Source organism: Leptonychotes weddellii, chromosome 1 (genome assembly GCF_054177405.1).
Source record: "Leptonychotes weddellii isolate Sample4059 chromosome 1, ASM5417740v2, whole genome shotgun sequence".
Taxonomy (NCBI): domain Eukaryota; kingdom Metazoa; phylum Chordata; class Mammalia; order Carnivora; family Phocidae; genus Leptonychotes; species Leptonychotes weddellii.
In genome coordinates this window covers 31,582,606-31,608,519 of record NC_138369.1, presented here as the reverse complement: position 1 = coordinate 31,608,519, position 25,914 = coordinate 31,582,606, and the positions used below count along the sequence as shown (strand labels likewise).

Genomic DNA, 25,914 nt, shown 5'->3' with positions numbered 1-25,914 from the left:
AGGAATTTTTGGACCCCTGATCTTCTAGCTAAGCTCCTCTAAAACTCTGAAGCATGACATGTTTTCTTACTTTTCCAAGCATATAATAATCATAAAGATTCAAACAGCACTGAAATATAAAAGGTGAAGTAAAAGTCCCCTATGATCCAAATACGACCACTGTTAAGTTTCTTATACATCCTTTGGGATGATTTTTCATTCTCCAAACATGCTGTGTACCCAGGGCACTGTTCTTGGGACTCTTCTTGATCTCCATTCACTTAGTGGTGACCTCATTTAGTCTCATGGTTTTTAACACCACATACACACTGATGACCTCCCTAGTTGTATTTCCAGCTCAGACATGTCTCTGGAACCCGACTCATATGTCTGACTACTAGATGTTTCCACAGGGAGGTCTAATGAACAGCCCTAATACTCCACACACAAGCTCCTGGTTTTCCATGCTCAAATAACTCTACCCACAGGCTTTTCCACCTCATTTAATGTAACTCCATCCTTCCAGTTACTTAAGCCAGAACCTTAGAATCAATTCTGCACCTCTCTTCCTCTCATATCCCACATCTGATCCATCATCAAAGTCTGTTGGTTCTACATTCAAAATATTTCTAGAATCTGTGCACTTCTAACCTCCACTGCTACCTGAGAGAAGCCACCATCCTCTCTCGCCTGGATGACTGCAATGCTCCTAACTGCTATCTCTGTGTCACCCATGCTCACTGCTTCCTACCCACTTTGGTCTATTTAGACCACAATGGCCAGAGGGATCCTGTCAAAACATAAGTCAGAGCATCCAACCCCTTGCTGAAAACCTGCCAATCATTTCCCACCTCACCTAGACAAAGGCCAAGTCCTACAAGGATCTGGTGGGCTCCCATCCCTCTGACATCATGTTCTCCTCTCCCTCTCTGACCACATCTTCTGTCATGACTCACCTGTGTCCCACCTCCCTTCAGCCCCATGGGCTGCTTGCAATTCCTCAACCACTTTAGGACTCCCCAACTTTAGGACTTCATACTGCTCTTCACCCTGCCTGGAACACTCTTCCCCCAGATATCTGAATGGCTCTGCCCTCTCCTCCCTCAGGTAGTGACTCAAATTTACCTATGAGCCTTCCCTGACCACCCTACTTAAAAATGAACTACCACCTCCTCCCATGCTTATCCTGACGCTCTATCCCATTGCCTGCACTTTGTCTTCTCACAGAACCTTCTACCATCTGCATAGTTCATTTATTTGAATATATATATGTATGTATATGTATATATGTATATGTATATTTATTCATTGAGGCATTCCAAGTACCCGTATGAATCTGGCACCCAGTAGGCCCTCAGTAATTTAATGCAGTACCTTCCCTCCCCAGTTATTTTTTATTATAACTTGCAAAATATTGCAAAACATACAAAAGTGCATAAAGGAAAAAGTAAAAGCCAACTCTTTACACCATACAACACCTATTTGCCTGAAGAAATTGTCAATGATAAAGGTAAACTCCTAAATCTCCCAGCACACACACATCCCCCACCCCACACACACATGCACATCTCTAACCACTGTGATCTTTTTACATAATGAGATACTATACATATTATTCTGCCACTTGCTCTTTTCACTCAGTAATATATTGTGGACACCCAGATAAATCAGGTGAAACAGACCAACTCCATTTTTCTTGAGCCACTGAGTATCCCGTATATGGATATCCCATAATTTATTTACAAATACTCTACTGATGAATATTTAGACTATTTCCAATTTCTCCATCACTGTCAACGGTATAACAAATGTTTTGGCCAATGCTCACAGGTACATTTTATTCCTGTCGTAATTCTTGCTCTATACTAAAAACACCACCTTACTGTATTTTTTTGCTCATCTATTCTGTCTGCCCTTGACTCAAATGGAAGCTCATAAGAGTGGGAAGCCTCTCTGTCTGATTCACTTCTGTAGAAAAATGCCTCGTACAAAATGGGGCTCAATAAATAGTTATGAGTAAATAAATGAATATATGATTGTGCACATTTTGGCAACTACTTTTACAAGGTAAGCTTCTAGGAGAGGAAAAGCTATGCCAATGGACAATCTAACCTTGAGTGTTCATTTCTAATGGTTAGATGAGATTTTAATATGTTTTTATAGCCCTCAGAGTGTGACCTGATCATGTTTATACTTTACTGACAACCCTAAACTTGAGAGTTCGGGTGCCTAAGTAAAGGCATTGTTTTTGACAAGATCCAGCTTAGTTTTCCACATTTTAGTTAGGTGAAGTTTTGGATAATGCTTAATTATCTTAATTCTAAGTTCTTTGAAAAGAAGAAATATCTTCGAGTACAATTACTTGGAAGCTGGAGGAGACCTTAGAAATATTAGTGCAAATCTTTTGGTACAAAGGAGCAAAGCTTCTCAGACCTGAAACAGGAACTGGGAAGGGCAGAATCTATTAAAAGAAAGCACTCACCCCCTCTCTGGGGCCTAGCAGTTCCATTTCTCAGTACCTAACCTGGAGAAACAAACTTCCCTGTACACAAAGAGGCGTGTGCGCAAATGTTCACTATGGCATTGTTTGTAACTGGGAAGAACTGGAAGCAATATCAACACTTAGTAGTAGGATTACTGAATTTCACACAGTCACGCGACACTATGGAATAGTATGCAACAGTCGTTAAAAAGGAGACAGATCTACACTAATAACAGCAAAAGTTCTTCGGGATGGACTGCTGAGTAAGAAAATAAACAGCAACAAACATGGATAACATGATACTTGTGTTACAACAGACACACACAAAAACCACTGTTTATTCTCTGTGTGCATGTGTATGTTAATACCTGGGCAGAGGCTGGGAAGACCAACGGCAAACTGAAAACAACAACATCAACTACAATGATGATGACTCTCGGGAATCAGAGGAGAACTCTAGCTTTATTCTATCATTTTAAATTCTGGTCTCATTTTACCATTTTTATGAGGACAAAGTATTTATATGTAACCTACATTCTTAAAACTCAATTTAGGAAGAAGAGGACAGGGGGCCGTGAGATGAAAAATTCACACACATGTCAATGACTTCTTCCTACCACCAAACCTCATCTTTTTTTTTTTTTGAACTGTGCAGTCTCTTTTACTTTTGTTTATGAAACAAAATCTTTAGTTCTCATAGGAAAAAGCTTAAAGACTTGGTTAAGAGTAAATTAAAGACATAAAAAATAATTTTAAATGTTGGAAGATATGTTTTTAAGTCACAGTTTAAGTCAGAAATTTGGGAGGCTACCTCACCCACAGACTCCCCTCCAACTGTTTTTTTTTTTTTCTTTCAAATCTCACTGGAGAAGGTGATCCCATAATCCCCTTTTGTTAATAAGTTCCAGTGTGAGCAACACTTATAATTGGGTAGTTGGGGATCAAGTCTCCCTCTCACCAAACACACACACACACACACACACACACCCAGAACTATTACTATAAATAAGTACTCTTCAGAATACTGGAAAAAATTTCAATTTGATCAGAGACAAAATATGGGAAAAACCTTAGTTTCTCTGAAAAACATTTTTTCTTCCATAAATGTACTTTTAACAGCTATGCATATCAATTTCCTCCCACAAGATTTCAAACAATTTGGATATAAGGGGGAACATCCACTCCAATATCAAACATCATGAACATGAAACCAACTTACTCAAGTTGTGATTGTCCTTTTTTTGCCTCTCTTTAGCCAATGCTCTCGCTTCAGATTCTGTGGGAAAAATACACGCTGTGCACGTGAATGAAGTAATTAGAAACGGGAACTGTTTAAGGCACACAATGACGTAAACTACAAAACATCTCATTTTCTAGATATATATGGAAACTTATCTGACCAGATTGTCACAATAAAAAAAAAAAATAGGGTTTTTAAAATCATGATTTTTCAAAAGCTTGTATTTTTTCAAAAGCAATATATATCAAATAAATGCAAAGACTTGGCTTCTACAAAATGATAAAAGACCAGTAACAAAGTTGTCTGACACACTACAAACACACAAGAAGAAAAATAACTAGAAAACTAGAAATTTGTTGTTGATATTCTATTATCAGGAGTTGAATTTTCTTTTCTTTTTTTTTTAAGATTTATTTATTTATTTCAGAGAGAGAGAAAGAGAGAACATAAGCAGGAGAGGCAGAGGGAGAATCTCAAGCAGGCTCCATGCTGATTGCACAGCCTGATGCGGGGCTTCATGCCACGACCCTGAGATCGTGACCTGAGCAGAAACCAGGAGTTGGACGCTTAACCGACTGAGCCACCCAGACACCCTGGGAGTCAAATTTTCTTTTCATGCAACAGAACTTTTCTTTATTTCTTTGATGCCTTTGTAACATGCTGACATGAAAACTGGGGAGAGAAGCTATCACGTCAGATCTCTGGTGGAAATGGATTCATTTTTTTTTTTTTTGGAACTTGGAGCCAGGTTCCAACAGAACTTGCTAGAACGAAATGATGACCCTGAGAAACTCAGACCCTACTAGTCTGAGTTCATAAAAACAAAAATAGGAATAGGGTACAGAGGTGTTTGGTGGCAACTCCATTTGAAAAGATCTATTTGCATTGCAACTCTTGTGGGATCTCTGTGGGGGGATGACTTTGCACCTTACAGAAGGCAAAACAAAACAAGAAAAAGACAGTTGTTTGATTAATCCTGCCATTCTGGGGCCTCTGTTACTTTCTTGTCACAAGTGGTATCTGCAACATTACACTACCATCATTCAGAATTTTACCCAAAATTAGAACTCTTTTTAGCATAACTCATAGCCACTGAAGCTTATATATGTATATATATTTATTATATGTGTCTTAGATATACATATATACATATAAATAATTCAGAAGCTGAATTATTTCAATTGGGAAGATCAATCCCAATCATTTTCTATTTTTTTCTCACACGAGCATTATAGGCATGTCTTACTTATCCACCCTCCCCTACAGTATCTTTGTTTTGTTTTGTTTTCTCTTATTTATTTATTTAGTTAGTTATTTCGTTTTTCAGTTTGCCAGCCCCACAACCATGGTTTTCTGCCTATCAACCTCAACCCACCAACTGTGGACCAGCTTTGATAAAGGCAATCCTGTGAACTTCTCTGCCATTTTGTAGCTTCACCTACAATCTCCCCAGGGGCGAAGACTCTTGGCCTTGGGCAGGGGGGGCAGTTCTTTCCCAAGCTTAGATAGCCACCCCCTCCACAGCCTTAGGGTATTCTATTGTATTCATCCTCTCTTAGTAGATAAGTGCCTATCCATGGTTAACAATTCTTTATCTTAAACCTACCCTGTTCAAATCACCTTGCAGTCTCTGCTTCCTGACTAGATCCTAACACAGCTGGGAAAGATAATTTTTTTTTCCCTTAGGTCAGATCTGACTCCTAAGTCTATTCTCTTTTGGCTACATCATGCTGCCTCTCAAGCTAGCAGTGTTCAGAATCACAATTCCTGTCCACCTTCTCCTTTCCCTGGCATTTTACCCTTTTCCTGTCTGGATTGGTCATTTTCTAAGATACAAAGTGATTTTAGAAATGTATAGTTCATTATATCAGCTTCTTTTTTTAAAAAATAAATTTATACCCTCTTACCCATTCCTCTCATTCCCACCCCCTGCCTCTGTTGTTTTGTTTTTGAAGAAACAATCCTACACATAATTCAAAAGTCTATTTTGGGGGCACTGGGGGGGCTCAGTCAGTTAAGCTTCCAACTCTGACTCTTGGTTCCAACTCAGGTCATGATCTCAGGGTTGTGAGATTGAGCCCTGTGTCAGGCTCCTTGCTCAGCTCGGACTCTGCTTGAGATTCTCTCCCTTTCCCTCTTCCCTTCACCCCTGCCCCTCTCTCCACTCATGCTCCCTCTCTCTAAAATAAATAAATTATTTTTTAAATCTAAAAAAAAAGTCTACTTTGCATCTAATTTGTAAGAATTCTGTTCATGCCACGCTAACCATATTTTATCATTTTTAGTATAGATCTCCTATAGCATTATTTTCTAAGACTTCATGAGACTTTTCCTTCCTGGGAGCATACCTACTTTTTTGTTGACTTTCAATGGGTTTTACATAGTAATTAATTTATTACCTTTTAACCCCAATTTTTTTTTTAACTGCTTTTCTCCTGCCACAATCTTCTGAAGTATTTTTTTAAAAAGACACCCTTGAACAAACAGGAATTTTTTGCACCAAATATATAGTTCATATTCTCAGACCGTTCACCTAATCCTGCAAGATGCAAGGACCAGACATTAAAAAGGGGGATGAGGTGAGGGCCATAAAACTCAGCATGGTAGAATGCCAGTTCTAATGTAGTTTCGTTATGTTTTAATGGCCAAATGCCTTCCCTAAAGCCTCAAACAAAATGGCAAAATAGATAATTTCACACTTGCCTCAGGAACAAATAATACCCATTGCTCCATTTTATAATCTATTTTTTTACTCTGTATAATAAATCTTTTGCACATGATGTAGCAAAAATAAGAGGAGTCATCTAAAGATGTAAGAAATTCATTCTTACCCTCTCCTGACAAATGCAGGCTTGAACGTGTGTCAAAGAGAAATTCAGACCAGGGTTCTCAAAGTAGAATGCCCCTAGGGGCTTGGCAAGTAACACAAACACCAGACTGGGTGGAGACATTTTATTATTAAAGTGTTGCCCGCTGCGCCCACCCCAAAGGGTACAGCAGCCAAAGACCCAGCGATGGTTGCATGGCGTAATGATGGGACCCCTCCCAGGACCTCAAGAAATATTGGAAACCAGGATTTCCAAGTATAAATCCTCATCCTAAAATATTCCTCAATGGTTTCACCTCTGCACAGACCTAAAAAAATTACGTATACAAACGGAAGAGTCCAGAGGTCACAATTTTGATAACTTTGCTTGCCAGAAAATTAACAGAAAATCCCCAGGAAGAGGCACACTTGCCAGTAATTTACCTGTGAGCTCCCTTTTTATGTTGGGAAGGTTGGCCGGACAGGAGTTGCTGATGGTGAGGCCTGGGGGCGGCAGGCCTTGGTTGCCATAAAGGTCAATCAGATTTCCAGAGACAGGTAACTAGAGAGAGAAACAGTAACAGAAATGAACTGCTAAACAATTCCTAGGTTATTCAGCTAGAACCCAGATCTATTCCAGACTTTACTTAAAAGAAATGGTTTGATGTAAAAAAAAAAAAAAAAATCATTTTTTTGAAAATAGGAAGGCATGACACGTTTACCTTTCCACTCACTTAAACGGTGACGTTAGCTCGTTCCTTTGAAAGAAGAACATTATCTCACCCCCATAAGATGGTTCTACGACCAGCTTATAGTTATATTTTGAGCATGCAGACAGTGGCCAAGGTGGCAAACTCATTGTCTAGCACATCCAGTAGCACATAGATGTTTAGGAAATGCTGGCTTTTACTGTAAAATGGGGTTCTATGTGGCCTGACTTTTTCACCAAATCAGGTTTTCCATCAAAGTCACTTTTTTCCTTCCCTCTCTTTCCCTCTCCCTTTTCTTCTCTCTTTATTTGATAAGGAAAAGCAATTAAAAGTGTTTTCTACTGGAAAAGAAATGGTTTCCTTATTGCTAAAGAAAAGCTCTTTTCCTTGAAACTGAAATCTTTAATGGAGCCACAAGGGGGAGCCCACTGACTTTAAGAAAAGAACAAAAATTTACACTCAAAAAAAAAAAAAAAAGTAAAGAAATATTTAGCCCTCTCGAGCTAGCTTAAGAGTGTTTTTTCTCCAGTTCTGCACTGAATATTTTGAAGTAGTGAACTTCTTTCTGCCCCCGGTGCCGATTTCCTTTTGTCGTATACACATTTCCCCGCACCTCATTCACTGAAGGAGTTTGATGCACTCATGTTTGTGGACATCAGAGGTCCCAGACATTTCTTCTTCCCACCCTCTGAAATAAAGTTCTGAATATTAACTACGGGGGCGCAGTTACGGGACCTCACTACTGTCAGTGCAGAAGCTCCCTCTTCCCAGCTTAATTCAAACAACTCCTGTAACTATTATTGCCAAGGAAGACTTAGAGCATTTAGCCCACCCCATCCTTGATCATACACTCTAAGTTTTACTCTACATCTGAGAAAAGTAACTTGGGACGGCATTCAAGTGACCAAGAAGTATTAGTGACCAAGAAGTATCGAGGAGAGATTACACTGCACATCTCACCTTTCATTTTCTCCAATGGCCACTAACACACAGATAAAAATATCCCACAAAATAAAGATACGAATGTGTTTCTCTTCACTGGTAGCCTTCGACCATCTCTTCCCATTGTGGCTTCTAGGGAAGTAGTCTATGAACCAAACCCCAAGCTAAAGAGGTGGGAGAGGCCTATACTTTCTGACAGGTAAACAGGACACTTGCTCTAATATGACTGGGGCTGAGAGCAGGGAGGACAGACAGATCAGCAGAACAGGTCTCTCTCTTGTCCACTCCGTCCTTTGCTTCCTTTTGAAGGCAGGATTTATATTATGTATATAAAATGTAATACACCTATCCCACCTCACAAATGCATATAAACAATGCACTGTGATCATTTAAAATGCCCTTGAAGCACAATTCAAGCCCCTCTAGCTAAAAACCTGATAACCAGTGACTTTGATTCTTAGCTATCATTTTGCTAAGAAGTGGTTTTATTTGAAGTAGGTCACCTTCCTGGAGTCAATCTTGCTCTGTGAGCGCTCAGTTCCACTCTTGTACAACTTAAGGCAGCAAAGTGAAAGGTGTGCAAATGTCTCAGTACAGCACTGTAAAGAGTCAGAGCATCAGGGCGCCTGGGTGGCTCAGTTGGTTAAGCGACTGCCTTCGGCTCAGGTCATGATCCTGGAGTCCCGGGATCGAGTCCCACGTCAGGCTCCCTGATCAGCAGGGAGTCTGCTTCTCTCTCTGACCCTCCCCCCTCTCATGCTCTCTATCTCATTCTCTCTCTCAAATAAATAAATAAAATCTTTAAAAAAAAAAAAAAAAAAAAGTCAGAGCATCAAAACTCAGAAAGCTGCTAAGACATCTCGTAACCCCTCTGGATTCCAAAGATTTATCCTCCTATCCTTCTGGAATTTCAGATTTTGGAGGAACTACTGAATATTAATAAACCAAGAATGTGGCTTCAAAATTCAATGCAACAAGCTAAAAAAATATTTCCATACCTCTAGAAATACGAATCATATCTATCATCTTTCAAATGCAAACTGTAAGCAAAACAATGCAATTGTGTTATTATGATGATTTGTTAGGGAAAATCTAATAGGCAAGAGATACATACAGTAAGCTTTAAAAAAAAAAAAAAAAAACCCTCTAAGTCCTCAATGGATTTACATTGAACGGATAGGTTTCTAATTATAAGCTTCTCTGGGACAAGACCATGTTTTCTAAACACATTCTGAAGGAAACTATGTGCACATATACTTAATAAATGCAGAATCATACAGAGGGAGGGAGGGAGAGAGACAGAGACAGAGGCAAAAGAAACAAAAATTGGGAATGAGACAGAGCGACAAAGACACAAGGGGAGGGGTGGAAACAAAAGAGAGAGACACATGTACACAGAAGGGGAGAGAGGTGGAAAGACGGATGGAGAGACATTCAGGATAGGGGGAGGGAGGAAGAGTACAAGACTGGGGACACCCAGACACGAACTGGTTGGGCAGACAAGATTGCTGTGACTGGCATGGATTGACAGCCGTGCCTGCCAAGAAGGGAGATGAATTAAAATCTCTATAACAAGATGCCTTATCAGACACTCCAGTGAGGTCAGACATCATTACTTCCAGTCCAAAAAGTGGCTTATAGCCCTCCCCCGACTTCTCTAAAAGATTTCCCGCTTCGGCTGCTTTTCCAATACTTGCCGATTAGGAGTCGGCAGCATACAACCTGCCAGAATATTTTGCTGGGGAACATTTTTCTGTGGGCTCCTACTCTGGGCTAGGCACAGAATTAGAAAGGCACTTGGTATATGTTGTCTTAATTGATTTTACGAAAGATCTAGCTATGCCTGAACAGAGCTTTGTGGTAAGATGTTCATGAACTATGTTAAGAGTAGTATTTGGGGGGCAGTGTCAACTGCTGATGAACCAATTCGAAACTGCAATTTTCAACTAATCTCCAACGGATTCTAAGCAAATAAAAACCTAGCTGCTCATGAGCCAAGTATGGATACTCAAATTTACAAATCAATAGTGCAGGCTGGCTTAGGAGGCAGAGAACTGGGTTAACGCCTGCTGTGTGATACTAACCTCTCTGAGGCAGGATGCCCCCTTTGAAAAGTGGCAATCCTATCACCCCTCTCGCAGGGTTCTGTATGAATCAGAGGTCGACTGGGTGAAACACTGTATTTAAGTGATCACTACTGCCATGTTCAGTAATATAATTTTCTACAAAGTACGGTATTCCTAGTCTGTTTTCAACAGTCAAGCTAATCTCCACTTTGATGGACTACACCATGTGCCCTGTTAATTACTAAGTATCCTGTCCACCATTGCACCAATTTTACCAGGTTGCAAAGCAAATCCAAACACAGGGATCAGGGAACTACAGGACTGGAGTAACTGCTCAGTGTTCAAATCAGGGCTTCTCCGTTGTCGGTGGAGGGCATTTGTCAATGTCTAGAGCCACTTTGGGGCGTCACAACTAGTAGTGTAACACTACTAGTAACTAACTAGTAACTACCCACTGACATCTAGTGGGTAGAGGCCAGGGGTGCGGCTAAACATCTTACAATGGGCAAGACAGCATCACAACAAAGAATTATCCACCTCGGGCGCCTGGGTGGCTCAGTCGTTAAGCATCTGCCTTCAGCTCAGGTCATGATCCCAGGGTCCTGGGATCGAGCCCCACATCGGGCTCCCTGCTCCGCGGGAAGCCTGCTTCTCCCTCTCCCACTCCCCCTGCTTCTGTTCCCTCTCTCGCTCTCTGTGTTGAAAAATAAATAAAATCTAAAAAAAAGAAAAATAAATAAAATCTAAAAAAAAAAAAAGAAAGAAAAATAAATAAAATCTAAAAAAAAAGAAAAAAATAAATAAAATCTTAAAAAAAAAAGAAAAATAAAATCTTAAAAAAAAGAAAAAAATATAAAATCTTAAAAAAAAGAAAGAAAAATAAAATCTTAAAAAAAAGAAAAATAAATAAAATCTTAAAAAAAAAAGAAAAAGAAATAAAATCTTAAAAAAAAGAAAGAAAAATAAATAAAATCTTAAAAAAAAAGAAAGAAAAATAAATAAAATCTTAAAAAAAAAGAAAAATAAATAAAATCTTAAAAAAAAAGAAAGAAAAATAAATAAAATCTAAAAAAAAAAGAAAGAAAAATAAATAAAATCTTACAAAAAAAAAAGAAAAATAAATAAAATCTTAAAAAAAAAAAAAAAAAGAATTAAGCCACCTCAAATATTAATCATGCTGAAGGTGAGAGACTGCCCTGAAATGGTGCCTTATGTTTTTTGTATTAATGGCTGTCATTTGCTGAAGCTACTAAAAGGAAGGTTGGTGAAACATGGCTTTCTAATGAAAAATCAGCCATGTATATTTAAGAAAGGATTTCGTGGTTCCCCTTCTGGGTTAGAAAAACTGCCCCATAAACATTATATGGGTCAAAATAATATCTTTGGAGCTAAGGAAGAGGAAGAAGCATCTTCTGCTATCATGGCTATGTTGTATCTTTGCTGGGTTTTTATGCAGCATAAACCTGATGGACAAGATTTCACTTCCAGCATACAAGCTGTACAATGGATGGAAGCCACAGTCTAACAGGGACAAAGAAAGAGAAAGTAGACACATGTGGGTCTGTGCCCCAAACTTGGTCTGAATTGAGTTCTTCAATGTTCTCCTCCACCAAAATGAATATTTTTCCAAGTAAATGATCATTGTAAAATGTTATTATTTTTTTCTTTCTGGATGTTCCCCTTCTCTGAATATCAATTGAGCACTGTTAGCACAAGTAAATTGGGACTTTTATTCTTTGTTTGTAATGGTACAAGAGGGCCCTTGTGCTCTCAGAATAGTTATTTCTAGACTCCAATTCCCTTAGGATAGTTTCCTCTCTAAGTGCTCCCTCCACTTCATTTTTTTTTTAAGAAGTTAACTTGAAATAAAGCATATCAAAGAATCAAATAAAAGGGAAAAATGCCTAACATGAAGAACATTAAGTTTAAACTCTATTGAGGGGGGAAAAATTAAAATGTTAGTAAGTTGTTGGTAGCTTTCTTATTTATTTTGACAATCCAAACCCAAATTTACCAAGAATAAGAACTAGTAACTAACATCTAGTAAGAGCATATCAGAACCAAGATTCTTCTAAGTGCTTTTTGGAGAATAACTCTTACAATTTTCATATGGATTCTATTGTTTTAGATGCTATTTTTATTCCCATTTACCAGACAAAGAAAGTGAGGCAGAGAGGTCAAATAGCTCACTCAAGAGTAGGCACTGAATTCAGCTATCTGGCTTACAGTCTGTGATCCTAACTTTTATTTTATACTGTGTCTCCTCTAATAGCAAAATGCTGAAACAGTTTTGTCATGGGCTGGTTCTGATGGGGCTACACTTAGATTTTTTCAGGGTAGAAATATAGAAAAGTAATGAATGCCTGGACAGTCAGTGACATCTGAGAGTGGCTACGGGTTACTCCTCCCCGGCTGGCAATTAATTCAACTCTGCCCAGGGGATCTTTCCTATCCAGGAACTCCCCTAAGATGGCCCCTCTGCCCCGGAATTATCCTCCTCCATTCAAGGTCTGACAGGGTCTCCCCTTCCCAGACTGGTAAGCCCCATGAGAACAGGAAGCATATCCTACTCATCTTCATCCACAGCACCTCACCCAGGGCTGGTGACATATTAGGTATTTAATAAACACTAATTCAATCTTAAAGTTAGCTTGGAAGCAATCAGATAATGAAGGAATAAGATTTCCATTCTAATGTAGAATGACTGAGGAGGAGACATGGGTGTTCAATCTAAAGGAGAGAAGCAATTGGGGGTCTTGAGAACTGTCTTCAGAAGGGTAGTCATGAGGACAAGTTCTCCATGATGGCAAACTAGACCCATGTCTGGAATTCACAGAGAGACACACTGTGAATAATATCTGGATTATTAAGTGTCATGTTATTTTGAAGTAGAGTTGGACACATTACAGATGCTCAAGGAATATCACCTGAATGAAATACCATCACACTTATTTGCTGTTAAAAGAAATTATACTTAATTTAGATATTGTTGAGTACAGCTTATGTTTCCAATGCTAATGCTATACATATTTCATGAGATGACCATGGGAGGTAGGTACAATTATCAGTCTAATTTTAGAGATGGAGAAATGTAGGACTTCAAGAAGCTAAGTATCATGCAGGGTCACATGGAAAATGGCAGACTTTGGATATGCACCTAGATATGATCACACATCTCCAACTCCTAACCTCTGTGCTTTCCAGCCTGTCTTGTGAGTTAGTGCATATCCTTCATTGGAGGCTTTCCAGAAGATGGATGTCTAGTTTTTCTGTGTATGGGATGGGGGGTAGGAATACAGAAGATATGCAAGAGGAGACTAATGCACTGAGTACTTGACTGGCTCAGATGACCTCCAAAGTCCTCACCATTGGAGAAAATTTTTTAAATTATTTGTAAAAAATCATATTAACCACTGGCAAAATGACCACCCTCATCAAGCAAAGTTCCTTTGGGATGACTGGGCCATTGCTAATAATTGCTGTTGGGCATTGAAAACATAGTAAATATACCCATGTTTTGGGGTATATTTATAAATTTCACAGTGCAAGCTCTCCCAAGTGTCTTGCTCACACTGGTCCTAGGATTCTGACCACTGACAAGTGTAGCCCGACTCACAGGAGGCACAAATTTGGAAGCAGAAGGGTTCTACAAAAGCCAACCAAGGGCTCAAAGAGGGTGGGGAGAGTCTGACATGGAGACATCTGTCAAGATGGCGGAACATCTAGTTCTTTCAAAATCAGGGAGTGAGTTTAAATGGGTAGGGAGTTGACAGAAACTAAAGAGCCCAGAAAAGACTTTGGGGCTGTTAGGGGAGTCCTCACCCCTCAGGACTTCAGGTTAATGAACTGAAAGAACTGGACCAAGATGGAAAAAAGAAAATGCTACCTATAAAACTTTAGTTCACTAAGAATTTTGGTGTAAATAAGTAAGGGCTACCATATTCCCTGGTCGAAGGAATTTATTATATGAATTTATTCTTTAAAACAATTTTCTATTGTGGTAAAAATACATAGGACATAAAATTTAGCATCTTAATCATTTTGAAGTGTACAGTTCAGTAAAGTTTATGCACACTGTTGTGAAACAAATCTCCAGAATTTTTTCATCTTGCAAATATCAAACTCTATACCCATGAAAGAACAACTCCCCTTCACCCCTGCTCCCCTGTGGGAGTTAGTCTTTTAAATACAGGTTATTAAAGAATATGACACCCTCATGGCATTGCTCTCATAGAAAACAAAAAAAAAGATTGGACAAGGTATTCAAAGCCTACCGAGAAGTCCTGACTCTGACACATCAAAGCTATGTAATCCTGTGTAAGACCAGCTAACCTTTCTTAATCCTAAAAAATGAGGGCAATGATACCACCCCAACTTGACTCAAAGAATTATTGCAAGAATTATTGCAGAATCTCTAGATTCAGAGAATTATTACAAGGACTAAATAAGATCTATAATAAGACTTTGGTAAAATGGAAATGTAAGACACCATTGTAAGGAGTGGAAAAAAAAAAAAAAAAACCCAGTAGGGGCAAGGCTCCAAATTATAGAGAGAAATAAGTTTAATAAACCACTGATTTATTAACCAAAATCAGAATAAATTTTGCTATTGAAGAAAGGCAAATTGAATGTCAGTCACTCTATTACCTATTAATAGTAAGGTACTGCCTTTAAAAACTGCATTCGTTTTTCAAGCCAACTAGAATGCTACTGTAAATAGTACAATCTATAGTATTCACTTTGGCAGCAGTGTACTAAGTTGGGCATTAGATGTCAGGGGGAATTGGAAGGCCTAACGTCCTATTGAAAGTGGACTTGGACTCCAGGGAATGTAGAGCTTTATCATGGGGTTACCAATAAACTCATGAGAAATTCTTAATTTCTGATGTCAAAGTCACTTATTTGTGATCCTGAGATAATTCTCTGTTTTATTATTAATAAATTTCTCAATCAATCACTTGCAGAAATAAACTAAAAGTTCAGGAAAAGGGAGAGAACACTGGAAATATCTCAAGATTTTCTTTAAAAAAAAAAGTCATGAATACCGTATTTGCCATTTGCAAAGCAGGATCCATCAATCCCAGGATTTCTTCATTATAACTTGATTCTAGGCTAATGATGTCATCGATCACATCATCCATCTGTAGGAAAAAGGGCAATGTAAGAGAGACAAACATAAGCAAAAACTGTGTAAAACCACCCAAAGAGAGATCCGTGGTCTTTTCTTACCCTAACCACTAAAGCTCTTCAGTTAGATGCTAAGAAATTACTGCCCTCTTCCTCCCAAATAGGAACATTACTGAAGGTCACCGACACTAACAGGTGATAAGGATGACATTTGCAACCAGCACTTAGTGAGGGATTAGTAGGTGCCAAGTACCAGGTTCAGGGCTTTTGATGGGTTAAATTATTTCCCCCCTCAGAATAACTCTATCAGTGTAGGTACTATTAGTATATCAATCTGCCAGGTGAGGTAAATGAGAAGCAACTTGCCCAAAGTCATACACGGAAGAGGGTTAGAGCCACAACTTGAACCCATGCTCTCAAGTGCTATGCTCAACTGCCTCTCCCAAACAGGAAAGATGAACCAGAAAACCTCATCTTGAAATGATGGCTGCCATTTCTTTTTTTTTTTTTTTTCCTTCTCAAGACTATACCCCACAGCCTTCGTAGACCTTCCTTGCAGTAGGACAACCCAGATGGTAGTTCAGACCTTTACTCTCCTAGGGATGTAGGGGGCACTGTGGCTCTCAGGCGGCCGGCTAACCCTGCACTGATCCTGCAGTGACTTGTAAAATAAGTTTCTCCTTGTACAGTTGCCAGTGTGCTCGGTACTCCCGGAGGACTACACCAGGACGAAGTTATCATTACAGTCATGGAGCTGACATTCCCACTAGATCAATTTTATTCCTGAAGTACCAAAACATCAGTTATGATAATAAACAACAGTGATTACATGTGCATTGCAGCAGTTGCAAAGACAAGGTTGTGAAAACATTTCTTTGTAAACACCTGATGTATCTGAGCTGGTTGGTATGTGTGTGTGTGTGTGTGTGTGTGCAAGCTCGCGCACGCATCCATGCTTGGACCTAAAGAGTGCTTCACAAGTACACAATGAAATCTCAAAGCTCAGAGGAATGCTCCTTTACGTCTTTTTATCATTTCCAATTAAAGGGGACAGGATCCAGTGCCACAGGGCCTGGAATCCTCATTCTCCCACGTTCTGTATTAGGGGCAAAGCCTTCCATCTTTAAGAGCCTCAATAGGCCAATCTGGAAAATGGGGTTAATAATACTCATTGCCTTATTGGATTCTTGTGAGATTTCAGGATAAACCATATAAAGTGCTCATAGCGCCATGGCTATAGTAAACATCCCCAAAAAATGAGGGTTATTAAGTGACCCCCTAAGAAGAATAATTGCAGGTCAGTTTTGAATAACTGCCAGTAGTTTATTAAGTTTCATTTCTAGATACACCAGTTTTGTTTGTTTGCTTTCAAGAGATGATTTTCTAATTGAGTTGAACAGGCAAATGGGCCAGAGAACTTAGGATCGACCTTTCATTGTAAATTTTTTTAGGGAAATAAAATTAGTGGGCTTGGTGTGATAGTTTTTTAAAATAATTTTTTTCTTATAAAAAAGAACCACTAATGCAAGTTAATAAGGGGAAATATAGAAAAGCAAAAAAAAAAAAAAAAAAAGAATTTTTCAATGCTTATTTTTCTTTCTCTTATGTATCTATACACACACTTTAAAATATGTAAATATGTTGATAAATGTAGCATTATTTATATATTAAATAGGATGTCATAGAAGAATCTCTAATCACTTGGGAAAAATCCGTGAAGTATTATTAAATTAATAAAGTTTCAAATGCGTGTTTCATGAGTCCATTTTATAAAATATACAGATCTCTCTCTTTCTCTCTCTCTCTCTCTCACACACACACAGTCACATGCATATTGTGGTTTTACTAATAGTCTACTGAAGTTGCTACCCTACAAATTTGTGTAACACACTGATGATGGTATCTAAATGAAGTACAGCATATTATGTTTTATGTATCAAAATTTATGTATTTCAAGCACTTTTTAATGACTTGAAGCAACTTAGGGAAAGTGCATTTTAAGTTTAATTTCCCTGAGTTATTTAATCATGAGACACTATGAAGAAAATGGCCCTGTTCATAGCTTTCTCTATTTAAAAAAAAAAAAAAAAAAAAAAAAACCAATGAGGGGAAAAAAACCCTTAAGTTATCAGGAAGGTGTGATGAGCCACAAATATAGATTCTCATTACAAAGTGTTACATCCTTGGGCTGCCGAGTCATTCAGTACCTGCATGCACGATGCTCGTGAATGTGTGTTCATAGTTGGACATTCGCTTTCCGCCCTGTTTTGCTCTTCAAACTTATAAAATCCCTGCAAAAACACAAGCAAAATCAGCCCATGACTTGGATTTGCAAATGACTTTTCAATGACATGTTCACACGAGGCTGATGGTGCAGCAACAAGATGGACTAATAAGCTTTCAAACAAAGTGGAATCTGACCAAGAAATAAAATAGTGCAGAAAGAACTTCCATCAAATCAGCTTGATAGATGACAAATACGGACAGAGAAAAATAAGACAGTTGGTTTGGGCACAGGGGAAAAGACTTAGTCCCTCTAGAAATTAAAATTCAGCAACTTCAGAAGAGTCACCTCTGAAATCACATGAACATTTCAGAGTACAGTAAAAACTCCATTAAAATGAGGCTTATCATCTCATAATTTGGAAATAACAGGCATTAAATCACAACCCTCCCCTCAGGTATTTTTATGCTTCAAATTTTGATGCAACAATTAGCTTGAGGTGTGTTTGAATCTCGTCTCCAATCCAGCCTTTACAAAAGCAGATTTCACGGCAGCGGCAATCTTATTATGAAACGGAATTTATCTAGCAATTAAAACCTTTGCTTTTCTGTTAAATTCTCAAGTGCTACATTATTCAAATCCATCCACGCACATTCCGTGCTTTTTTTTTTTTCTTCTTCAACTCAGGGAGAAATAAAAATAATATTCCAGACATTCACAACAAGCGGAACTTCTAAACCGCCTGTCCCACACCTTTTCTATTTTTGCTTTTTTCCTTCTCCACCTTTGCCTTCTCCTCTCTCTGCATTTTTACTGCTTTGTAAATGGAAAGGCACTGAAGAGAAGAGAGCGCCCGGCTAACGGAGCGGAAACAGGGTGGGAGAGGAAGTGTCCTCACCTCCCCGTCCCACTCTGGAGCGGCCAGGTGTCCCGTCCTGAGCCATGACCCAACAGACCCCGGTGACGGCGTGAGGAGGCCGGAGCGCGGCGGCCACGCCGCAGAATCTGGGACCAAGGCTGGCGGCGTGTGGGGCCCCGCAGACAGACTAGAGTCCACAGTCAAGTGTGGGAATAATATCCAACAGACATTCATTCAGTGTAAGAAGACAGTAGAGGGGAGGAGACATGAATTACCTCTTTTTCACAGTTGGAGTTAAGTGTGAGCATAGCCATGGGGCTGTTGGGTGCGCTGCTCCCCGGCACTGGTGGCATGACATGATCGCCAGGCTGGTTTGGACATGGCAAGCTCAGGACTTGGTTGGCATGTTTATTTGCTAAAGTGGTAGAAAGGTACTGCTTTACCTGCTGCCTTTGGGCTTGCTGTATGTGGTACTTGGTGGGGTTTTCGAGGTGGGTCTGCACCTGAACATAGCCACGGAGGGAAGAGAAGACAGCGCCGTTATTCGTGAGTTTCACTCGGCTCTTTTCTCACGCACAAACATGAGACTGGCCAGTGCACCAGCAGAATAAATTATTAAGCCCCTGTTATGTACCAGGCACTGTGCTAATGGATTTTGATATTACTGAAGTTGAAAGTCTAACACTCAGGATTTGGGGTAATACTTTGCCCTGTTTTATTTCCCCGCTAATTAGCTGCACATCTCTTTGAAACCTTGTGCCCTTTTTGCTCATGTCCAATGATTTAAAATTTGCAACCATCTGGAGGGCAAAACTTTCCCCAACACAACTGTAAGGGTTTACTGAGATCAGAGGACAATCTAGAAAAAGGAGCATAACAATTTATTTTACTTTCCTTGGCAAACAGAATAGCTTTCTGTTTAAAAACAACAACAAACCTCCTTAAGAGCCAGGTGTAAAATGGTTGTAGAAAATAAACAGAAACACTCTGATGATTAAATCAACTAGTTGTAGATTAATTCCTCCCACTTTCATTTGGACATGATTATTCAACATTTTAATTAAGATCTTGAACTCAACATAAAAAGCAATTTACAGGAAGCAGTTTCTTTCAAAACGCCTCACACTTACATGTATGTGTTTTTCAAGGCATGACTACGAAGCCACCAGGATCTTTTTCCTCCTTTCTTATAAACACTAATACAGAATTAAAAATGCTTTTTTTTTTTTAAATCAATGACACTCAATTTAAAGTTACTTTTTTCCTTGATAAACACAATTTAATCTTATGAGCTCTGAACAGGAGCTGATGGAGACAGCACAGCCAGGCACTAGGGGAAAAAAAAATACCCTACTGATATTTACTTTGTTCAAAACCATATTGAGTTTATCAAACAGTAAACAGCATTAAACTAGTAGACCTGCACTTACTGGAAAGAGTACAATAACATGAAAAGGTGCATTACTCAATTTATTGCATTACATTTCAGACACTAAATATGAATAAGAATAAAGCTCACCTGATAGTGATTATATTCTAGCATTTCCAGCATAACAACGTTTTAGGTGGCCCCAATCCAACGAGAAACGGTAGACTATTCACTCCCTCTCCTTTCTGTAATTCTGACTCGAAGGCTGACTGGCACAGAGAAGGCACTATGAACAAGGTATCCCGAGACACCACCGGAAACTTTATCACAGCGGCCCAGCTTATAATAACCTAAGCTAATTAGATATGCATGTAAAAAAAAAAAAATACCATTCGCACAAGGGGCTTTTTTTTTTTTTTTTTTTGGAAGCCCTACGAGTTTGGTCTTCAATATTGCTATCAATTCCGCCCCCACCCCCCACGACTTGACGTCATGCTTTTTTTCATAAATATAAAAGAACCTTTTTAAGTGATGAGCTATCAAAGTCAAACTCACTGTCAGATCAAGGCCAATTCACTATTCATCTTTAGTTCCAGTAGTATTAATAGACAATGGTATTTCTCTTTCAGCAATAGGTTAAGAGCTAGATGCCCCCTTTGGAGAAGACAGCGCCTAAAAGCTACTATGACACTTAAGACTTTTCTAATGGCCACATAACTCTGTAACTGCCAACTGCAGGAAGAGCATCTATGGAGGGGTCTCTGTGCTGCACTTTCAAGTTCAATGGCCTCACCCTGTATCTTGGTCTCAGTGAGCATCTTTTCTTAGCTGCATGGATATGTAACTTTCCTACTGACCTTGCATCAGGAAGAAGGGAAACTATCCTAAACAGAACAAGAAACACACACACACAGACACACACACACATACACACACAGGACCGGATGTATATTTACATGGAGAATAAGAAACAAATGTCTCCCCAATTTAACCAAGTTGGGAAACATGAAAATTTTTACTAAAAATCTTTTATTATAATTTTTAGGGATAGAGAAAAATAAAGGTTATATGCACGACTGATATACTTTATCTTAGTCATTTATTTATTCCATTATTTACAGTTATTATGTGCTGAACACCGTCACAATAGACATTGTGAACAAAGAGACCTGACTGCCAGCTTTACGAAACTTATAGTCTGGGGTGAGACAAAAGAAGAAAAAGGCAAACAAATATATATCTAAAAATTAGTATAAATGGTCAATATTCACTACTGAAATGGGGAGATAGCTTATGCATAAAAATTTGAAATTCAGTAATTCAGTCCAAATGCCCAGGAGAAATGAAGTCCTTTAGGTTGGCAATCTCAAAATTGTTTCAAATGACTGATCTAACATGCACACAAAGGTTCACAGAGACATTTTAAGTTTATGAAAGGGTCCAGACACGATAATGATGTGGACAACAGACATTACTAAAATAAACATAAAATGAGGGCAATAGGTGTAATGTGCTTATTTCACTATTAACACTAAAAAAAGAAAGGGCTACACACTTAAAAATAAATGTTAATTCACTGGCACATCCTTATTCTTTAATGGATTAGAATTTGATGCTTTAGTAAGGAAGGAAGCAACCTGTTCTCTATTCGGCATTGCCAGTGGGCTATTTACTATATCCAGGTGGTGGTAATCAGAGTGGAATGTATTTTGTCCCTTTACTGCCAGTGTCTTTTTAGTTTTCAAATAAGTTGAGTACAGATTGGCTATAGACACTATGCAGGAGGCAGAACGTCTCCAGCTGTTTCCAATCCAAAGACTGAAAACAGGTAACAGAAAGGAGGCACGTGAGCTCTAGGTAATAGGGGTGGTGAGGTCTGTGGCAAACTAGAACACACGTCTCATCTCAAAGACCTGACATAAGCTGCAGCCGACTGTGGCCATATAGGTATACCAACCCAGTCTAGATCTTCCAATTTTGAGATAAAATTAAGTCTCCCAGATGAAAAAAACTGACACCCAACTGTTTGACTTTTCACCCTGCATGGGACACCTGTGTGCTGGACTCAGTCCATAAGCCAGTAGAATGTGGTCTCTGCTTCACACCATCCTGTGGATAATCTCCCTATCTACATTCCCTGGGGGGTGGGGGGGAGCAGGTTCTGAGGGCAAGTTACTGTCAACATCCAGGCATTTCCTGGCCTACTGGACAGCATGCCTGACAGCACAGTCAGCAAAAGAGTTAAGGATTCAAAACCTGTGTTCGAATTGTGACTTTGCAACTCCACTGTTTATGTGACCCTTTGCAAGTCATTAACTCTTCCAGGCTTTCATCTCCTCCCGTGCTCAAGAGGAATGGTAACCGGGCCTGCATCGTGGAGGTATTGGAGCATTAAATGAAATCACACTTCTGACAGGCTTAGCAATGTATCTGAAAAACAGCAGTTCTCAAACTTTTTTTTGGTCTTAAAACCGTTTTAAACCCTTCAAGTTTAGAGTGTCTTTGTGAGTTATATCCATCAGTGTTTAGCACATCAGCAATTTTTAAAACCCAAGATTATACATGAGCATACATTCCATTGGCCGTCGGAAGAATGACTTTTTTTTTTTTTTTAAGATTTTATTTATTTGACAGAGAGAAAGATAGCGAGAGCGGGAACACAAGCAGGAGGAGTGGGAGAGGGAGAAGCAGGCTTCCTGCTGAGCAGGGAGCCCGATGTGTGACTCGATCCCAGGACCCTGGGATCATGACCTGAGCCGAACGCAAACACTTAATGACTGAGCCACCCAGGCGCCCCAGAAGAATGACATTTTAACGCTGATGAAGCCTTCATAAAACTCTTCTGTGAAGTCACAAAACGAGCATAAAAAAAAGGAAAAGAACCTCTCAGTATTATTAAGAAAACAGTTTTGACCTGAAAGAAGCCCTGCAAAGGTCTTGGAGACCCTCCAGGCTCTGTGACTTTGAGGACTGTGGATCTAGAACACAGGGGGTGCTCGAGCATTATCACCTCCCCACCCTAGCCATGCTATTCACCACTGTGGGGCTGTGGTGTGTGACATAACCTGTATGTCTTCCCTCCCTCAGCCAGAAGATGCTGGAAGAACACACTAAACCCTCTAACTTCCTCATAGGAATATTATGAGGCTCTGCAGTCCTATGACAATTTTAAAAGCCATATAAATAAGATTTTCTGTCTTCAACCATCCTAAACCATAGCTTTTTAGTTAGTGACTTCCTTTGTGTTAGTTTCTATTTTTTTTTTAAAGATTTTATTTATCTATTTGAGAGAGAGAATGAGATAGAGAGAGCATGAGAGGGGGGAGGGTCAGAGGGAGAAGCAGACTCCCCGCTGAGCAGGGAGCCCGATGTAGGACTCGATCCCGGGACTCCAGGATCACGACCTGAGCCGAAGGCAGTCGCTTAACCAACTGAGCCACCCAGGCGCCCCTGTGTTAGTTTCTAAATAGCCAATCAAGTGAGCATACAAAGGAAAACATATATGTAACATTAAACATCTGTATGATTTCCTGAGAATTTTGGAACAGGGTTGACCTTCAAATGAACTACCCGAGTTAATGAATTCAGAGAGCAAAGTTAGGTATTGCTGAGTACTTGAAGCATAGACCACCAGATAAAGCTAGAGTACTTCAGACTCCATCAAAAGATACTATTTTGTTGATATAATGGATATTTCATATAAATAAAGTATGTTAGCTATCTTGTTAAAGTGCAAAACTCCAAAGGCTGTGAAACTCTTCGTCCTTGTTACTGCTACTATCTTTTTGTGCCTTTTCCTTTCTTCATTCAGATCCTGGACTGATACCCAGAGAAGTGGAATGGATCACCTTCTGTCACACTAGCTGTGCTACTTGCTGGGTGACATTGACAGGTTATTTTCCATCAGTTTCATTCGAAAGAGATCCTGGAGCACATCAGTGTGAGATGGTGCCTAGAGATATTACCATCTTGAGTGACAGAAGAATTCACTGGAGGGAAAAAAAAAATTCCCATCTAAGGTCCACGGTTCTTCTATTGCCTCTACTATTTGCAAACCAGAATGTAAATAAAACTGAGGGAAGATTCCCATAATCCTTTTAGCTCACAAATTTATTTTTTTTTTTTAACACGTCAAAGGAAAGTTCAGATTTCTCATTTTATGTTTAGGGAGACGATAAAGCTAGCTTTCTTAAATGACTTGGGCCAAGTCTTGTCCAGAGTTACATTTGACAGTTGCAGGGATCTTTTCAGTCCCACAACTGTAATGTTACCACTAAAGAAACCTCAAGCCCAAACACACGTTTTGAGACACTTAGTCATATGTTCTGTACAGACTGTACAAAGGTATCCTTAATAGAAAATAAGGATGAGGATATGAATCCTGACCTAAGAGAGAAGAATCAAAATCGGATGCAAACGAAAAGCAAAACTAAAGAAGACTCACATAAAGGAGAGGTACGGGGGATTAAGGTTGATGAGCCCAGGCCCCTTTCCCTAGCATGGGGGTCTGTCCACCAGCCCAAGTGGGCCTGCTCCTTATTTCCATATGGCCCGTAAACTGAGGATACATTTTACTTTTTTTTAATGGTTGGAAAAGAATCAGGAGGAGAAAATTTCATGATACATGAAAATTATGGGAAATCCAAATTTCAGTGTCCATACATAAAGTTTTCTTGGCACACAGCCATGCCCATTCATTTACATATTGCCCGGGGCTGCTTTCTCCATGCAGGGTGGAGGGAGATGGGTAGAGCCTGCCCGGCCTCCAGAGCCTCAAGTACGTCCTATCTGGATATTTACAGAAAATGAGAACCTCTGCTCTGTAAGAAAGTCTTACCTAACTGGGGTTCAACTTTCTTATTAAAAGAAGTTTTAAGAAGGAAAGGATGAGGTGACTTTTCTAAAGAGAAACAGTGTATATGTAGATATAATTTTGTAGTTGTTCCACCAAACGCTGTCTAAACCGGACAAGCAGCCATGTAGGAACACAGGGTATGCTTAATTATCCCCATTTTAAAGATAAACAGAAACTCTGAAAAGAAAGCTCGAAGATGTGCTGGGGTTGAAAATCAAACCAAAGTCTTCATCATTCTGTCCCCAGTGGCGACTACAGAGTCACCCCTCGCTGCTGACGGATTTTGATCTAGGGCTTTAACTTAGTTAAGGGGGGGGGGAGATAAAACTAGGTAAATCCAGAGGTGTACTCACATACTCTATGTGTGCACACACAAATATATATAAATTTATATCTCATTTCTTTGGTCTGTATCCTTTCACACTACTTCCTATCACATCACTTTGTAGGATCATCAGGCTTCTGAATTCAGAGACAGAAGTTATAAGTGTGTACAAAAGGAAAGGGTGGTAAATCCATTTTTCTAAAATTTTGATGTGTTAAGAGAACACACCAGACGAGCTTTACCAAAAATTCCTAACAGGTCTTTTATCCTTAGCTGATGACCTATAAAACAGTGTGCTTATTATAAATATAAACCACAAGGTGGGCATGCTTTGGGTTTACGACTAACAATATTTAGTAGCCTCAGGAAAAAAAGAATATTATTGTAAGTAAATTCCTACTATATACATTATCTTTTCTCTCTCAGACTAAAATAAGCCAAAGGCCTGAGTATAAAAAGAACATCAAGTTTTTATCACATCCAAATAGAAATATGAGATTTAAGAGTGGTAGCTGTCTGCCTGCAGAGTATTTATAATCCCAGAATAAAAACGCCACTTTCAGAATCAAACTCCTATGAGAGAAGCAGCAAAACCCAATAAATGTAATGCATTACTCACTTTAATAGAAAACTATGCATTTACAGGTCCCGTACTCTGAAGATTGTATCAGTCATTATGCATGGGTATGTCATATTAAACAGCAAAATTTTAAAACATATATTAAAAAGAATTAGCATTCATTCACTCAAAATTCTCTACCCTATACCAGACACTGCATTTTATATTCACTCCAAGCTTAGGTCATTTAAAAACAAAACTAAGAAATAACTTGGATAGCCACATAAAATTTTCTTGAAAGCCTCTTCATGCAGTTTAAAAAAAAAAAAAAATCATATGATGATAACTGATTGAATCCAGAAGGAACTACA

General features: G+C 39.1%; 1 protein-coding gene across 13 annotated transcripts in view; it reads right to left on the bottom strand.

Annotated features, from left to right (window-relative positions):
- The window catches only part of MITF (melanocyte inducing transcription factor), a 217,329-nt gene that overhangs the window by 15,221 nt on the left and 176,194 nt on the right, over positions 1–25,914 (bottom strand). For 7 of the 13 annotated variants that reach the window (XM_081820626.1, XM_081820631.1, XM_081820562.1 and 4 more), the window contains 5 exons: positions 18,711–18,938; positions 17,560–17,643; positions 15,271–15,366; positions 6,952–7,069; positions 3,681–3,755 (listed from right to left, as the gene is read on the bottom strand). In XM_081820626.1, the coding sequence (XP_081676752.1) occupies positions 3,681–3,755; positions 6,952–7,069; positions 15,271–15,366; positions 17,560–17,643; positions 18,711–18,938 (601 nt within the window). The remainder of the gene's footprint in view (positions 1–3,680; positions 3,756–6,951; positions 7,070–15,270; positions 15,367–17,559; positions 17,644–18,710; positions 18,939–25,914) is intronic. The other 6 variants (XM_081820578.1, XM_081820571.1, XM_081820614.1 and 3 more) reach the window with 4 other exon arrangements.